The sequence below is a fragment of the Polistes canadensis genome, unplaced genomic scaffold (genome assembly GCF_001313835.1).
Source record: "Polistes canadensis isolate GaletaPanama2010 unplaced genomic scaffold, ASM131383v1 scaffold_162, whole genome shotgun sequence".
Taxonomy (NCBI): Eukaryota; Metazoa; Arthropoda; class Insecta; order Hymenoptera; family Vespidae; genus Polistes; species Polistes canadensis.
Window position 1 is genome coordinate 130,435 of NW_014569709.1, and position 18,048 is coordinate 148,482.

The 18,048-nt window shown below is 31.3% G+C and overlaps 1 protein-coding gene across 2 annotated transcripts in view; it reads left to right on the forward strand.

The window, feature by feature from the left end:
- The first annotated feature begins 6,305 nt into the window (after positions 1-6,305).
- The window catches only part of LOC106789060 (protein jagged-1-like), a 52,080-nt gene continuing 40,337 nt past the window's right edge, over positions 6,306-18,048 (forward strand). For both annotated transcript variants that reach the window (XM_014752891.1, XM_014752892.1), the window contains exon 1: positions 6,306-6,747. In XM_014752891.1, the coding sequence (XP_014608377.1) occupies positions 6,700-6,747 (48 nt within the window). In that variant the 5' untranslated portion in view covers positions 6,306-6,699. The remainder of the gene's footprint in view (positions 6,748-18,048) is intronic.

The window sequence follows — 18,048 nt, forward strand, 5'->3', positions numbered from 1 at the left end:
GTCCCGTGAGCACTGAGGAATCCCTCTTTCCCCTTTTGCCCTTCCATTCCCTTCCTACTTTCCCTTGAGAGTCTGTAATAATGTGCTCACATATTGGAGTACCTAAGGAGCCAGAGTTTAAGACGACTTCTCCAAGTAGAACCTCAACCTCATCCTCATCCTTATCCTCAGAAGAAGAAGAAGAAGAATAAAGAAAAAAAAGGCAAGGAAAGGGGGGTAGAAAGAGGATGGGAAATGGACACGAGGAAGAACTGGTGCCGGTGAAGGATAGTGAATAAGCAGCAGCAGCAGCAGCAGCAACAACAACGTTTGTGTGCCATGATCACGCGAATAGAGGTACCTGCGTGTATGAGTAAAACGTGTGCTCGGATGCCCGTGGCGGTAATAAGAGAAAATAAGTAAAACCCTAAGGTACAAACCGGAGGGGGCATAGGGCCTACAGGGGCCCGACTGGCCCGGCAGGCAAGCAAGCAACCAAGCCGGTAAACCAGCAACCAAGCAACCAAGCTGGTCGAGAGAAGATATCCGAGAGAGGGGCCAAACGTGCAACGAACAAGAACAAGAAGAAGATGAAGAAGAAGAAGAAGAAGAAGAAGAAGAGGAGGAAGAAGAAGAAGAAGAAGAAGAAGAAGAAGAAGATGAAAGAAGAGGAGGAGGAGGTGAACCTGTTCCCGAGGGAGTTCCTTGACCCTCCGTGAAAAGGGGGGAAAAGTGAGGTACTCAACCATCTTTCTCTCTTTCACTCTTCCACGTTTCTGTTTTTTTTATGTTGTTTTTTTTGGGTTGCTTGCGTTGTTTCTTTCCATCTCTATTTCTCTTTAAAGCTCGCGTGTGCACTTTAGAAAGAAAGACGCGGGAAGGAGCCAACGGAGTAGCCACCATGATGCCCCGAGGCTAACTCTTCGGGCCCCGAACAGCGAGCCAGCCAGCCAGCGGCGTCTTCTCGTCCTCTTGGTTGTCTCTCTTAGTGGGAAGGGCCAGACAAGAGATAGAGGAGGAGAATCAGTAAAGAGTAGGGAGTTCGATGGAAGCACGAGGGGGTAGGGGAAGGGGTATATACCACCATAGGCACAGAATCCCACTACTACTGCTTCTACGTGGGGATCCCATCATCCTGATGCTGCTGCTGCTGCTGCTGCTGTTGCTGTTGCTGTTGCTGCTATACTCTTTGCGCTACCAATGCTTGCTAGCTTGCTTGCTTGCTTGCTTGCTAACCGATGAGTTTCAAGAGGGAAAAAGGGAAGAGGAAAGGGCGGGAGGGAGGGATACAGCCACCGCACCGTACCGTCCCTCTAAAGTTTCTTCGACCGAGACTGACCTCGCTTCGCGCTACGATCGTTTATTCTTCTTCTTCTTATTCTTATTCTGAAGTACACGTAGGTACTTTTATCTGTATGCACTTATGTATGAATGTATGTATGTTTATTGTGTATGTGTTTGTGCAAGTACTTTTTTAGGTTTTTAGCCGAATTTCGCGAGATTCCATTTAACGCCACGAATAAGTAGCATAAGTTGGGCTTGGGAAAGGTCAAGGGACGGATTTCGGAGGTTTACTATATATTGGGCTACACAATGAGTTCGAAAAAGCAATGAATATTTTTTTAATATATATAATAATTTTCTTTAGATTTCCCTTGTCACGAAGGGATTATTTATTTTATCTTTTGTGTTTAGTGTTTGTATAAATAAATTATGAAAGAAATAAATGTGAAATTGTATTATGAAAGGGATGAAATAGACAAAGAAGAAAATTGATAAGGTAACTAAGCAAGCAAGCAAGCAAGCAAGTAAGCAGCAAGCGTTGCAAAAGATTGTGTGTAGCGATGTAATTTAAAAGATAATTGCTACTTTAAACGACAATCCTCTTCGTTTATCGTATCTCACTTAGAAATTCTAACGGTCCAGGTATATGTGTGTATATGTGTGTGCGTGCGTGCGTTAGTAAATATCTATAAGTAGAAAATAGAAAGAAAAATGATGGTAGTCTGCTGTATCGAAGATAAGCTTTTATTTATTCCCAAACAATATTTCTCTTATTCGCGGAAGATTTTAAATACTTTGTATAATAAGGGTTGAAAAAAAAGGGTTGAAATTTATATACCTTATAATGGGCAAAGATAAGCCACTACAACGAATTATATTCTAAACTCTTTACGGGTACCATAAATAATTTTATTTATTTCCAGGATTACGTATTAAAGTATCAGATAATTATTGATAACGTCGTTGAGGGATTGCAAACTTTTTTCGAATAAAAAAAAAAAAAAACAAGAAAACTTGACTAACCTTCGAGTATTGTTGAATTTAATTTGAAGGTTTTTTTTTAAATCACAATGGTCGACCCTTTTTTTCTAAATTTCTTTAGTTCGGTGTTGTTATAGGGCAACTTTATTATAACGTATATTATGGGGGACAGATATTATTCAATGACCATAGATTTAACCCCCATTGGGTGAGCAATCAGAACGTGTCAGAAAGAGATACGAGATGGAACACAACGTGGACGCGTGTGCCGATCTCATGGGGTACCATAATGACGGTGGACACGCGACAGAACTTATCCATTATTCATCGTCCGAAATCATTCTATGGAAATATACATAATTCCCTTCGACTCGCTTTTTTAGGACCTCTTGATCGAAGAAGCCCTTATTCAAGCAGAAAAACCCCCGTGACCAAAGTTTAACCGCTTTGCTAAAGACTCGATCAGGATTACACGTGAGATACTAATACGCGTTCGAAAATATCAGAAGACGTCTGGAACTTGGCCCTCCCCCCCCCCCCCATAAAAAACAAAAAAAAGAAACATCGTGCTATTTTGTTGAGAATTTTGATCTAATTTTGTTTCTCTAACACAATTATTTATTTTCATTTAATTTTTGTTATTATTCGAAGAAAAGAATTTTTGGTGTGATTATAAAAATCAAAGGATATTATATTTTTTTTATTTAAAAATAATTAACACATAGAGAGAATGATAATTCATTTTCATATCAATTTTTATACATCATATCACGTATCAAATAATTAAATAAATATATTCGAATGATCGATATATATTAGATTACTTATTGAATTGGATATGGGAACTTTTCTTGAAGTATTAACAGACACACATATCTCGTAAAATCAAATTAGCATATTCGCACGTTATTGCACTAATCACGCAACGTGTTACGCTCGTTACACATTATAGACACCTCACATTAATTTATTCCTATTGGTACAGTTACATTTATTCGCATCGGCATAATCGAGTCATGGGGCGTGTTCACATAAGCAAGGATTTTTTTTTCTTGTTTCTTCCTTTTTTTTTTTTTTTTAATCTTTTTACCACGTTTTCCATCTCTCTTTCTTACTCTCTTTCTTTTTTTTTTTTTTATTTTTCAAGAAGAGATCCTTACTGTGATCGTACAACTCGTATTTCTCGACACGGACGATCGCCAATAGAAAAATATTTTCTTCTCGTAGATATAACATCGTCAGCGTGTCATTTTATTTCACGAAGAGAGAGAGAGAGAGAGAGAGAGAGAGAGAGAGAGAGAGAGAAAACATCAGTGTTAAAAGAAAACATTATAGAAGAAGATATATGTGCGCGAGTACTGTAAAGAAAGTGAATTTAAATATGTCTGCGAGATTAAATATATGTGATAAAGAATAACGTGAGATAGTAAGTGAACGAGAAGTATAAATAAATCGAACGAACGAACGATTAAGTGAATCAATGATTTTCTTTTTTTTTTAAATTTATAACAGGTAGGAAAATAATTTACAATTATTTTTGTTAGATTCATAAACAGATTCTGACGTCTAGTCGATCATTCTTGTATAATTGTATGTAAAATATAAATATTAAAGTATGTATGTATAATAGAAAGAAATGATTTTTCAATTGAAATATTATTAATCATTATTATTTTATTGTTAATGATATTCAATGAGTCGAATATTTTGAAAAAATATATATATATGTGTAACGTTTTGTTTAATAGTAATTTTAATTTAAGGATTTTTAAATCTATCTGTATAGGTTCGATTGCAAATAGTACAAAAATATAAGAAATTTGGAAAATTGAATAATCAAAATAAAAAATAGAGTAGCGATGAGATGATAATGAGATGAACAATATAAAATTTTTTAAAAAAGATATAGAAAAATGTAATAGTAAGTATAAAAAGAAGAATTAACCCTTTGAGTGGTAAATCCTTTTAACTGAAGTGTTTTCTATGAATAAAATAGTTTATTATTAATATAACCAGATGCTAATATTAATAAATTATATTTAATAATTACAATATTTCTTTCTCACAATAATATCATCTGAAAAGATACAATGATTTTACATTAACATTGATAAACACGCGTATCAACTTTTACCAAACGCATATATACATCCATAACACTCAAAGGGTTAAAAGAAGAAGGGCCAGAGTATCGAGTACTTACTTTCATAAATATAAAGAATAAAAGATATAAAAATTTAGAAATATAGAAAGAGAAAGATACATACAAGTAACCAATCGACAGACAGAGAGAGAGAGAGAGAAAGACCACAGTAGTGTAAGCGTGAGCGAGCGGGGGCTGACTGAGTAAAAATTAGTGGTGGGGGAAATTCGAGTGGGTCCGATGTACGGTGCGCAACTCGTAGAGAGTGGGGGTAACGTTGAAGTAAGATGAGTGGGGAGATGGTGAAGAGAGGAAAGGAGAGAGAGAGAAAGAGAGGAGAGTATGGGGGGGTGGCCCGCAGGCCGGCCCGCGGCTTCGGCTCCAGTATCCCTCGAGCGATCGTCCTGTCTTTTCTGTGTTTTACTTCACTAGAATCTACGGCTCCGTGTGCCCGTAGTATTTTATTCATCACATCTTTTATTTCTCTAACGTGTGTTTTATTCCACCGTCGGTCAGCGTGCGTGCGTGCGTGCGTGCGTGGGTGGGTGCGTGCGTGCGTGCACCCATCTCTTCTTATTCACAAAGAAAAGGAACAACCAACCCCGGGGAACAACGTATCAACGAACTACACAACGAGAAACCGATAACGTGTTGGAATACGTGCAACCCTCACCCACACATTCTACCCTTTCTCGTACCCTCCTCACACCACCACTACTTCAACCTCTTCACTCCTCTCCTCTTTCGTTACGCCTACGTAATCAGAGGGAATACGCGACACGCGCGCACGTGCACACACCTGTTCTATCCTCTCTCTCTTTCTTTCTCTCTTATTTTTTTACCTTTTCGTTATATTTTGTTTTGTTAACCACTATTCCTTCCCGCCCCCTGCACTCGCCCCCACCCCCCGCGTCTTATTTTCTTTTCTTTTTTGTTCTTTTTTACAATGAGTTGTAGTTTGAATAATTATCTTTCCGATTTGTGACACTTTGTTATTATTATTTTGTTAATCATTTGATTTTTTTATTCGAATTATCCTATCACTTTTCTCATTGTCCTGTATTTATTAATAATAAATAATCGAAGAATATTCGGTGATGGAGAATATTAAATGGTGTGTGAACGATTGATTAGTGTACCACGTGGATTGTTACTACTGTTGTTAATATTGCTGCTTCTACTGCAATATTGCATTGAATAAGAAGAATTATTATATTAATAAAGGTGTATATTTTAATTTCGTTATTATAGTGTCAAAGGATTATGAAATGATTGAATGAATATTTTTTGGATCGAATCGTAAACGTTATTTTCGTTGTTTGTGTGTTAAATGATATAAACTGTTAAGAGAAATCGTGATAATTTATTCACGTTATCGATTTATGCATCTTTACACGTTAACGAGACGCATATAAGAGAAAGAGAAAGAGAGAAGGGTAAAGGAAAGTGTTCGAAACGAAGATGCTCGAACGAGGGAAAGGTTTCTATGGTGTTGCGAAAGTGTAGCTTCTTCGTACTGCAGCATCATCGTCATTGGTATAGTCGTCATCATTATCATCATCATCATCATCATCGTCGTCGTCGTCATCATCATCACCATTATCATTATCATACTCGTCTTATTCTGTCCTGGATTCAGAAACCGTGCTCACATCTCTTGGAAAACTCTGTCATATTCTTTCCTTTTTACCGAGTTCCTCTCTCTCATTTATTTTTTTGTTATTTATTATTATTTTCGGAAAGAAAAAGATTTAAAATAATGATCGATAGGATTGACAAGATACAAGATCATCTCGGTAGATGATTTTTAATTTCGAATAGAAAGTGTCTCAGTGTGTTAGTTTTAAAGAAAAAACAAAACAAGTGAATAATAATAATAATAATAATAATAATAATATTTATTGGATTATTTCTAAAAAATTCAATAATTTGTCTCTTATTATATAATTATATCGCGTTGTGTGACAAGGAATAATTAAAAAAAAAAAATGTCAAGTGAATTGGTTGGGGTTGAGTGAATTATTAGAAGAAGACCAAAATAAAAAGAAAAGAAAAAGAAAATTAATCGAATCGAGGATTTAATGTGATTCGATGAAATTATTTGAATAAAAATAATAGAAGAAAGAAGAAGAAGCGGAAGGAGCAGAAGGAGATACTCTTGTGACTGACAAAAGGAATATTACTAATAATAAAAAGTGTATTTAATTTATAAAAAAGTTTATTAAGAAGAAGAAGAAGAAGAAAAAAAAGATTTGAGTTCGTGATCACGGGGAATGGTGATGCGGTAGTCGAGGGATTCCCCAAGGAAAGACATGAGGGCGGCCGCCGCCTACGTCCTATTCCTTGCCCAGCTTATACAGGTAATAAGTGCATTGCGTGTATCTTTTAACTTACCTTAACATTACCTTAACGTAACAGTTTCTCTATCCGTTATCAACATAAATTTTCTTCCGTATTATGTATACTCATACGGGTATATATATGTTCAATATTTTAAAAGGAAAGCAACACAAACTAATTATTATCTTACACTTTTTTTCAATTTTTTTGTGATCTTTGTTTTACAAATATTTTGTATTATTTTTTAAAATGTTACAATTTAATTCTTAATATGGTATCACAGGGAACTTGGGCATAAAAAGAAGTAGAACTTAATTTAACTAAGTTGGACGTTTCGTCCCTTTATCGGGACTTCTTCAGCAACTGGAAATTTTATTTTATTATATTATAACATATATGAGGCTCATACAATTATTTTTTAACATGTTACCTTAATCTTACTGTTCAGCGTCTTTTTTTATTATGTAGACATACATTTTTCTTTTTATTAATATTCCAAACACAAAAGATCTAAAAGTTTGTTAAATATTTGAATATGAATTATAATTTTGGACGAGAGAAATAATCTAGTTACAATTTAATTAATTTGAACAAATGGTAAAATTCATATTATATTTTGAATATTATTTGTATTTTATTTTTATTATTTTAATATCTATTTTATATTCTTCTTATATCATTTGATCGATCTAACTTTTATTATTATAATTTATTACAAAAATTTGAAATAATAATTCGTGGATTGAAACAACGTTGAATTGTTTAGAATATCATTTATCATAGAATTACTTTTCTTCAAAACGATTAATTAATTAATTAATTAATTAATTAATTATCGTATTTATATGAGTCACGTATTAAACGTTATTATTAATCGATAGATATTTTTTCCAATGAGATTTCAATCGGAATATTAGAAATGATTTCTCAGCATAGGTTATTTTCTTCGAATTAATCAAAATTGGCATGCGATTCTTTGAGTAGTAAAACGATTATTATTCTGAGAAGAGTGTGTGTTTATAATGTCGTTGTGAAAGGTACCACTCGATGAAATTTAAGTGCACAAGTTTTAAGTTAGTTAGAATCCTTTTTTAATCATTCGACGTTCAATTTTTTTACCAATTAACATACACCCCTTATCATACTTTCTCTCACTTTTTATTTCTCATATCAATATGATTTTATCAATCGATTAGTAATTGTCTGACTTATGTTAAGAAAATTTTAAAGTGCACCTTCTAACGTTGAGTTTATAAACGATGATGGGTCTTTTAAAGAGCCTTCCTTCATACGCACGAATAGTAAAATGATAATCTCTCGTACAAAAATAGCTGACACTTATGTCGATATTAAAAATAGAATACGTGCTTGGATGCTTCATTTCAAAAAAGAAAATAAAATAAAAAGAGCATTGCTTTATTATTAGAATTTATCTATTCTTTGTTGTAACATTCGATATCTTATTTAAAATTCATCCCGTAGAGAAATAAAGAGAGAGAGAGAGAGAGAGAGAAAGAAATTTACGTAATATTTTTTACGTAAAGTTAAAAAAAGGAATATTAAAAATAATAAAAAAAAAAAAAATAGAAAGAAGAGAGAGAAACTGTTAAAATAAAATGAAATTTTAATTGCGTATTTATTATCAATTATAGGAACGTTAAAATAGTAAGGATGACCGATAATAGTATTATTTATTTTCGATTATAGTGCGAGAATATTTGAATCGTAATACTATAAGGTGTTCCTATATAATAAACGTCGATATTCATTCGATATATATGCGAATATTCGTTTTATCTCGTTATAAATATGCATGAAAATAATATTATCCAATCGAGGGGGAAATAAAATTAACATTTTTTCGTGATTAAAAAGAGAAAGCTGTGCTATTTTGATGATATATTAAAAAAAAAATAAAAATAAAAGAAGAAGAATAAATAATAATAAATAAATAAATAATCGCGGAGTCATATAAAATATTATTGGAAACGTAGTTTTGCGATGAACATAATTGAATGCGAATTTACTTACACTTATGCATACGTTTTACATCGAGACTCGTAAACACCTACTTATGCGAATGGTGGAAGCTCATCTTGAAAAAGTATTCCCTCGGTTGCAACGAATGCTTCTCTCATACATAGTCATACAAATACACACACGTTTATATATACTTACCACACTATTTAAATAGAAACTAGAAACGCAGGTTCGAAAGCACGGTTCTCTCACAGTATAGTTGATCGTTAGCTTATGACACGAGCATCGTAATTAATAATTATCGAGGATATCTCTGCCATTTATTAGAAAAAAAAATAAGAAGAAAAAGATAATCTCAAACTAACGTTATATTCCAAGGAAAGTATGCGAAGATTAAATATTTTTCTTTTTTTTCTTTATTTATTTCTTACGCGACAATCAAAATTTGTGCATCGAAGTTTTACCTACGTGATTTTATTTTTATCTTGTTGTTTTTTCTTCTTAAATAATTACGATATTATATAATAAATGCGTGTAGAATTAATTTTTAAAATATTCATCGCGTAAGTATTATATTTTCTAATTTTTCGGTCAAAATCAAATGGATGTGCATCGATGGTTGTTCGATGCACGTGCATGATTTTTCTCATCGTAGTATAATTTCTCATATTGGTTATTTCTTTTTTAAGATAATTATGATATTACAACGAATTCGTATAATCAATCGTAATCCCATTATGCGAACGTGTTTTACGCAAGTGTGTGTGCGTTTTTTTTTGTAGACGTGACTAAGAGAAAGAGAAAGAAAAAAAAAGAGAAAAAACAAATGAAAAGAAAGGTGGGGTGGGAGATTGAATGATCATTTATTGATCACATATATTACAGCAAATCAGCGCGTTAAACTACTTTAAAGTGGAGCGATTAGATAAATACGGGGACGATTAGGGAGTATGAATCATTGCTAACGTACGATTTATTGAATTACCTTTTCTTCTTAAGCATTAAAACACTTTCGGCACTGGTATAACGCCTTCGACAAACTACTACTGAACGAACGAGTTGCGTTATGGTTATTTGCTTGACCTCCCCCCCTCAAAACTTGGTTTAATATATCATGTATTCCTGTTTTTTAGTTAGTTAGTTAGTTATTCGAATCTATAATTAAAATACTTTTCTATTTTTTTTTTTTTTTTATTTCTTTCCTTTTCATTTACATAATTAAATAACACGGTGATTTCATATACGTCGAATAAAAATTATTTATTTCAAAATTTTATATAACACTCGAGAAATAGATTTTGTATGATATAGTTATTAATAAATATATAAATATTGTATTATAATTTTTGTTTAGGATTCATATCGAACACTGATCTAAAATTTGATACTCTTTTTTTCTTTCTTCTTCTTTGCATCTTGAATAAAAAAAAAGAACCAAAAAATGTAAAAATCGTGATACTCATTTTCTTTTGCAAATAGTATTAACTATGCTATGTATAGTAATCACGTATTTATATACCAAGGCAACCTTTCCTACGTTAGCAACGATGCGCTTGCATAACAGCCGTTCACCTGCCAAATGTCGTGTAAAAGTTTAACGTTCAACTCACCCCTCCAACCCCCGTATCCTCTCCCCCAGATCCCTACCCTTCTGTTTAGTTGAAATCACGGCCTGTTTAATGGTGGACCGTTGAAAATGAAATTCGCTATGTTTAAATCGTACAAACCGTGTTTTAGTTTTAATCGATTATTCATTTATCTTCCTTCCTACGTTTCTCTTATTTATTATACAGTTTTACTTATAGAATCGTGAGATACATCTCAATGTTAATAAAATTTTACACGTTTTTAATGTTTCAACCATTGACATTTAAGAATAACTCGTTTTTAATCCTCGTTGAATCCTTTAAAATGAAAAATTCAATAAATTTACACTCTCGTTCTATATAAAATTGTCTAATGTTTATTTAATATTTAATAATAATAATTTAATAATAAATTTTAATATAAAAATGTCTAATGTTTATTTAATATTTAATAATAATAATTTAATAATAAATTTTAATATAAAAATGTCTAATGTTTATTTAATATTTATTATGTATAGGAACGTTCAAACATTTTTATTTATTTTTTAACGATAAAAATTGAACAAAAATTGTTGTTGGACTAGAGAGAAAGAAAAAAAAGAAATCAGATCGTTTTATATAGAATTCGAGAGTTAAGATAAAAATTCATGAAAAAAAAAACGACCGAACAAATTTGATATTACACATACCTGAGAACTACACGTGTACAATAAACGAATAAAAATGTTCTCGAGGGTTCGTTTAAATCTGTAGCTGTGTGTTTTCAAATTAGACGGCTACCATTTATTCTATATATTAACGAAGTAATAAAAAGTGTTAGGGTAAGAGCGTTTTGTTCGACAAGGAAGAAACACCGTACCTTTTGAACATTTTTATTACACCTATGCCATACAATAAATTATATTGACCCTGTAAAATCATATAACGTAAATTATCGAAACGTACATAAGTTGTTACAATATTTTCGAAAATCTTTCTCACAAATATCGCGATAAAGATTAATACAACACAATTATAACAGAGTTGAGAGAAAGTTAACTATTAATTTCATCGTTTCACTTTGATATATAATAAAATCTATAAAACATTGTACTTAAACATTAATAATATCGATAATAAAATATCATCGTATTTGAGAGAGAGAAAAAAAAAATACATTTTCACTTATTCTCCAGATTTATTAAACGAATATTTATAATACTTATTTTTAATTACCATAAACACATTACGATTATATCCAATTTTGAAATGCATCAAAGTTATTAGAATTCTATAAATATTATCAAAGTTATAAAAATCTTAAAAGCAATTTTTATCTTTAATATACGAAGTAATTTTATCCCCGACAAAATATATATATATATATACATACACAACTAACACATAAGATGTTAAAGTGTGTATATGTAATATATAACTTAGGTATATAACTAAGCTAATGTCGCGTCAGACGAATGCACTGTCTCACGGCGTTTCATGTTTCTTCATCTCTCTCTCTCTCTCTCTCTCTTTATTTTTCTCTTTTTGTGTTGATGGTTGCACAAGGATAGGAGGACGGTACTTACATCCTTCTGCTTGTTCTCTCTCCATCAGTACGGTCATACATAGTGGGTATATACTTGCCAACTAGCATGCACACTATTCTCTTCTTCCTTTTTATTATTTTTATTCTTTTTCACTATTCTATTATCTCTTTTTCGTTGTCTAGTTCAGCATAGTTATTCATCTTCCTACTATGTTAGGAAGAAGAAGAAGAAGAAGAAGGAAGGAAAGCAAGCAAGCAAGCAAGCAAGCAAGCAAGCAAGCAAGTAACGTTGATAATTTGTAAGATGTAATTCTTACAAAGAATCCTTTTTTCTTTTTTTTTTCCATAAGATTTTCTTTCTCAGTTAAATCCTTCTATTAAATACCGTTGCTTAAGACTCCTTTAGTGGTTGTGTAGACAAAATCGATGTTTTCACGGTATGCAATACTATTATATAGTAGTAGTAGTAGTAGTAGTAGTTAGTCTGGGGTTTACCGGTCCAGTATATAACGCAGTTCAGCATCCGGTCAATAATAATAATAATAATAATAATAGGAACTGCGAAAATCTGTTGCTTCTGGTAAACTTGGAGTGAAGTTTATTCAAGATGTGAGGGGAAAGAGTATTGGGTTATATCTTACAAAATGATTTTCGAAGAAGAGAAAGGATATCTATCTGTGTTTCTCTTTCTTTCTTTCTTTCTATATGTATGTATGTGTGTGTATGTGTAACTTAAGGGTTCCCCTGAACGATTTCGACCTAGGCTCGTAATTAAGCGTTACTCTGTTCTCTTTCAATTATGGTCTTGGAGTTGTTTTAGAATCACCGTTATAACGTTCGTAAGATGCTGATTCCAAGTATCAGAGTCCTACGAATTTTTCTTACCAATTTTTATTTCCTTCAAATGACAGACATCTGTATGTACTATATATATCATTTTTTTTTTTCTTTGTAGTTTTCTGATAAATGCATACACAAAATCTGTTGGATAGAAACTATTGTATTTCGTAAGTTTTTGTTTGATTTTTCGGTTGAATTTTATCGAGTTTTAATCCTGGACCTAGATCCATTTCTATTTTGGTTTTTTATTCTTTTTATAATGCATTTTGAGACAGGGAATGGTTGTAAATCCCGTGGGATAATATTGTAGGACCTTCTTCTTCTTTCTTCTTCTTCAAAAAAAGGGGCTGTTTTTTTTTTACTTTCCTTCCTTCCTTACTTCCATTTATATTTTTTTTATTCTTAAACAGTGTTATATACTATCGTGAGAAATTTTCTTCTCTTTTTCCTAGAGAAGAATTTTTCTAAAGATTAAAAGGAAGAAAAAGTAGAAGAAGAAGATCAAAAAGTGTTGTTTTTTTTATCATGTTCGTTTTATAGTTTTGATTGTAGACATTTTATTCGAGTGCATTTTTATTGATGTTCTTTATACGAGAATCAAAAATAAAAATAATAAATCCAAACTGTAATAATATTGAAAATATTTCAATTAAATATCCAACACTTAACACTTATCATTATAATATATCACGTTCGCATTAAAATATATAACGTAAGCAAACAAACAAATTATTGATTATATTTTCATTTATATTAATAATAGAATATTGTCATTAATAATTAATAAAATAATCACAATGAAATAAAACAACACTTATAATATAAATTCAAATGGAACAATATCTCGATATTAATAATTGTTAAATTATATAATATTTCTTTAAAATGAAGAAAAAAAAAAAGAAAAGGGTTGAAAAAGTTAACGTAGAGGTAGATATTATTTAAGTAAGAAACAAAATCAGCTTCGGTGGTGGGTTCTCTCGCGCTTCTTCCCGCAATTATCGTAAACCCCCGTTATGGCGGACAGAGAGATCGATCTCTCTCCTGTGGTGCACATATACATCCATACACAACACACACACACACACATATATATATCTCACATATTCGAAAGATTCTCTAAGAGTAAGTTTGTTCATTTTTTCTTTCCTTTCTTTCTTTCTTTCTTTCTTTCCTTTCTTCCTTTATTTCGTTTATGCTACTACCCTAACACATGCTTGCGAAACTAAGAGATGCGTGAGCAAACGTGCAAGTGCTAAGAAGATGAAGAAGAAGAAGAAGTAGAAGAAGAAGAAGAAGAAGAAGAGGAATAAGAAGAAGAAGATTCGCTTCGGCGAGTTTTATCGGGCCCAACGAACGTAGAACTACGCCGCCTTTAATAATAATTCATCGTCTCCCGTCGGAGAGCAGCTTAATTACCCCGCTGCGAACCTTCCCCTCTCCCCACCACCCCTCACCATTCCTTTCTTTTCTTTTCTTTTCTTTTCTTTCTTTCTTTGGTGAAGTAGATGAGTCGAACGTTCGATGCATCGAAAAATCACGGCGCCTATCCAGTTTATATTTAAAACGATTCATTATTCTAATAGTTAAATTATATATTTATGCATTTCATTATGGTTACAAAAAAAAAATAAGAAAGAAAGAAAGAAAATTGGTTGAATTTTTGTTAATTTGTATGAAATAATCAAATGTTATAGGATTGTATTATATATAAAAGAATTTGTGTATTTATTGTATTATTAATTGTATAAATGTGTGTTTAGTTTTTGTTCAAATTTTTATTTTCGGAAATAATTCCATAAACTATTGATTCATTCTAATAGAATTGTTAAATCAATGCTACTGAATATTTTTGTTAGTATTATAAAAATGATAAATATTAAGATGTTAAGTTATGATTTCTTTTCTTTTTTTTTAGATTAATTTTTGTTATATATATATTATTCATCGTTTTAGAATTATTTTCTGAAATTTTTCATTTTATAAACGAGAGACACTATCTCCGCCCCCTTTTGCATGATTTATCGTCGATAATTGGAACGTATTACTCAGGAACATGCTGTTCTCATGTCATTTACCTTTACATAGGAGAAATAATGATTCAAATGTGTTATTAATACTGTGTTTTAGATATGCTACTGCTATTTGAAATTATGCATAATCAAGTACTAGTTTTTTTTCTTCTCGCGAATTTGTTTAATCATTGTCGATTTATCACACACACATATATGATACATATACCATACCAAATAATTTTATTTTTTATCTGATACAAATCTCTATATATAATATATTTATAAATTTAAATGAAATGAAATATATACGAATCGAATGAGATAGAAAATCAATTACCAATGATATAATTGATTACAAGAAAAAAAGAAGAAAAAAATTTGATTATACACGGGTGGGGGGGGGGGTGTGTAATTTTGAAATAGATATTCTGTAATATTTATGTAAGTACCACGATTTGTTTTTTTTTTCTTTACCAATGAAAGAAACATTTTAACGAAGAGACGTTAGATATTAATCACTGAACCAGATGATTAATATGACAATCTCGATCAGAATCAGTAGAAGTTTCTTATGTATATATATATATATGTATATATATATGTATGTGTAACTCGTTCTTTGACCTTAATTTCGGTATATCACGGATGTTGTAGCCTCTTCTTGTAATTAATTAAAAGACATAAACTCATGTAGAGTGAGAGAGATAGAGGAACCGACTAAGACAATCTTTCGAATTCGTTACGCTTCCGTTACGGTCATTTATTTTACTTGTTGTTGTTGTTTTTTTTCATCTTCTTCTTCTTATTCTTCTTCTTTTCTTTTTGTTATATACAAAATAATAATCATTAATAATTATTATTTAATCGGATAATATTAAAATTATGAGAAACATTATTTTCCATACGAATTTAAAGTTTGAAAATTTGTTTTAATTTGTATCTTTTTTTTTTTTTTTTTTTGAAAGAAAAAAGATTTGTCAAGAAGAATATTTATGTAACATTATATTTAAGAAGAAAATGAAGTAACATAAATTAATAAATGTTTTTATACGCAATATTAATCGAGTACATGTTTTCTCAAACTGGTACGCCGTTGGTTATACAATCATAATCGTTCGTATGAAAAAAAGAAAAGAAAAGAGGTATATAAAAAGTAAGAAAAGTTTATAATCCGTGTATAAGCGTGTAACATAGGATACTTTAGGATTTAGAAAAGCAAAATATAGGTGGTAGCGTGGTTGTGTAAATTAAGTAGGATAACGATGTTAATTCGTTAAATCCTTCGGTCTTGTATAATCATGTTGACCTCGGTTTTCAGGCGCCATCGTAATTGCTAGAAAGAAACAAAAAAGAAAAGATTTAATCGTAAAAATAAATAAATAATTAAAAAAAAAAGAGAGAAAAATTATTCGATCGAAACTTTAGAAAATAATTTTCCTAAATGTGAAGAATACGATCAATTGAATTTTGTTTCAAGATTTAAGTAAACTATGTTAAATCATTGAATGAATTAAATTCATGATTTGTTTTATTTTTGAAAATGTGTAAAAATTAATCAGATGTCAGATAAAAGTATATCATTCTGATGAAAAATATGAATGTGTACGAACTTTCCAAAAACAATTCAATATTATGAAATAAATGTGATCAAAATAATTTATAATAATATTTAAAATATACTTTTATAATAATATTAATTTATAATAAATGATATATTTGTTGCTATACATACATGATATAAAATATATACATTTTTTAAAGATAAGTCATATGATTAGTTGTGTGTAAAGAAATAGGTATACAGGAAACTCGATATGTTTAATGTTAAAAACACTGTGTAGAAAAATATTAGTAAAATAATAATAAAAAAAAAGAGAAATATAAAAAAGTGTTGGAACAAAAAGAAATATTGCATATTACCAAGAATACATACATACATACATACATACATATATATATCAGTTTAAGGAGAAATGAAATCTTTTCGGAATGAGAAACGAGGAAGAAAGATAAAAATAAGATGAATAAAGAAAGGAAGAGAAGAGTACAGCAGCCGAAGCAAAAGCAAAGCTGGGCGGGTTAAAGCGAAGCGTTTAACAGACGGTCACGCGAACTACCAATAAAAATCAGCCCCGAGGCATGAACTCGGTGGATGTTCTCGCGAGATAGACAGATAATGTGCTCTCTCTCTTTCTCTCTCGTTGTTTCCTTCTTTCTTTCCCTCTCTTTCACACTTTTTCAAGTATCTCTTATGGTGGTAGTAGTAGTAGTAGTAGTAGTAGTAGTATAAATCCTATGTGGTTCTGTAACGCACAGGTGCAAGCCTCAGGATTTGTATTCTGCTCCTGTACCCTTCTTCTTCTTCTTCTTCTTCTCTTTCATCATCTTCTGCATCTTTCAACTGCCACTGTTGGATGAAGAAAGAAAGAAAGGAAAGGAAAGGAAAGGAAAGAAAGTGAAAAAGTGAGATAGAAAATGAAAGAGAAAAGATTTTACGAGTTCGTGGAAGGTGATTGCTTTCGTGGATCCTAGGGGAGTCTTTCTTATTTTTTGCTTGCTTGTCGAATAATCGAACCACTATCGATTATCGAACCAGTTTCAATTCTTAATTACTATTCGATTATTATCCCATTCTTTCATTTCTCTCTCTATCTCTCTCTTTCTTCTTATTTTTCAATTTGCAAACAAAATTTTACGTTGTGTAAATGGTAGTCTAATTGCTGTAATGAATATTTTTAAAATACATTTTACCAAAAAAAAATAAAAAAACCAATTAATTATGCATTTTATAACAGGATAAATGCACGAACTTTTCAGATTTTCATCCCCTAATAATATTATTAAATTTAGTATTATACAAAAGTAAGAAAAATTCGATAAGAAATTAAGAGAATTCAAATATTATCAGGCGAATGAAAGATATTAAAAAATAAAATGAAAATAAATGAAGTAGTTTTCGCAGTTCGTCGGTTCATTAGCTGCAAATTAAGCGAACACGTTTCTTCGGACTGGATCCTTTTAGTTTTCTCGTAATAATGAAACGGAGATAAAGGGGGGGGGATGAGGGGGGGGGAGGAAGGGTAAGTCCTTCAAGCGTAATAAAAGAGAACCGAGAAGTAGCAAGACGAGAAAGACGGTGACTACTTCACGGTCGTCGGCAGGTGTGACCGGTGAAACTTTTCGCGTCCATCGATTAGCACTCGCTCCACTTTGAAATGTTCCTCCACTTTTTATCTCACCTTTCTTTTTTTTTTTTTTTTTTTCTTTATTATTCTGATGCGAGAGAGAGAGAGAGAGAGAGAGAAGAGAAAAGAGTAATATAATACCAGGTTTTTGCGCGACAACGACAGAAAAAAAAAAGTACAAAATGAA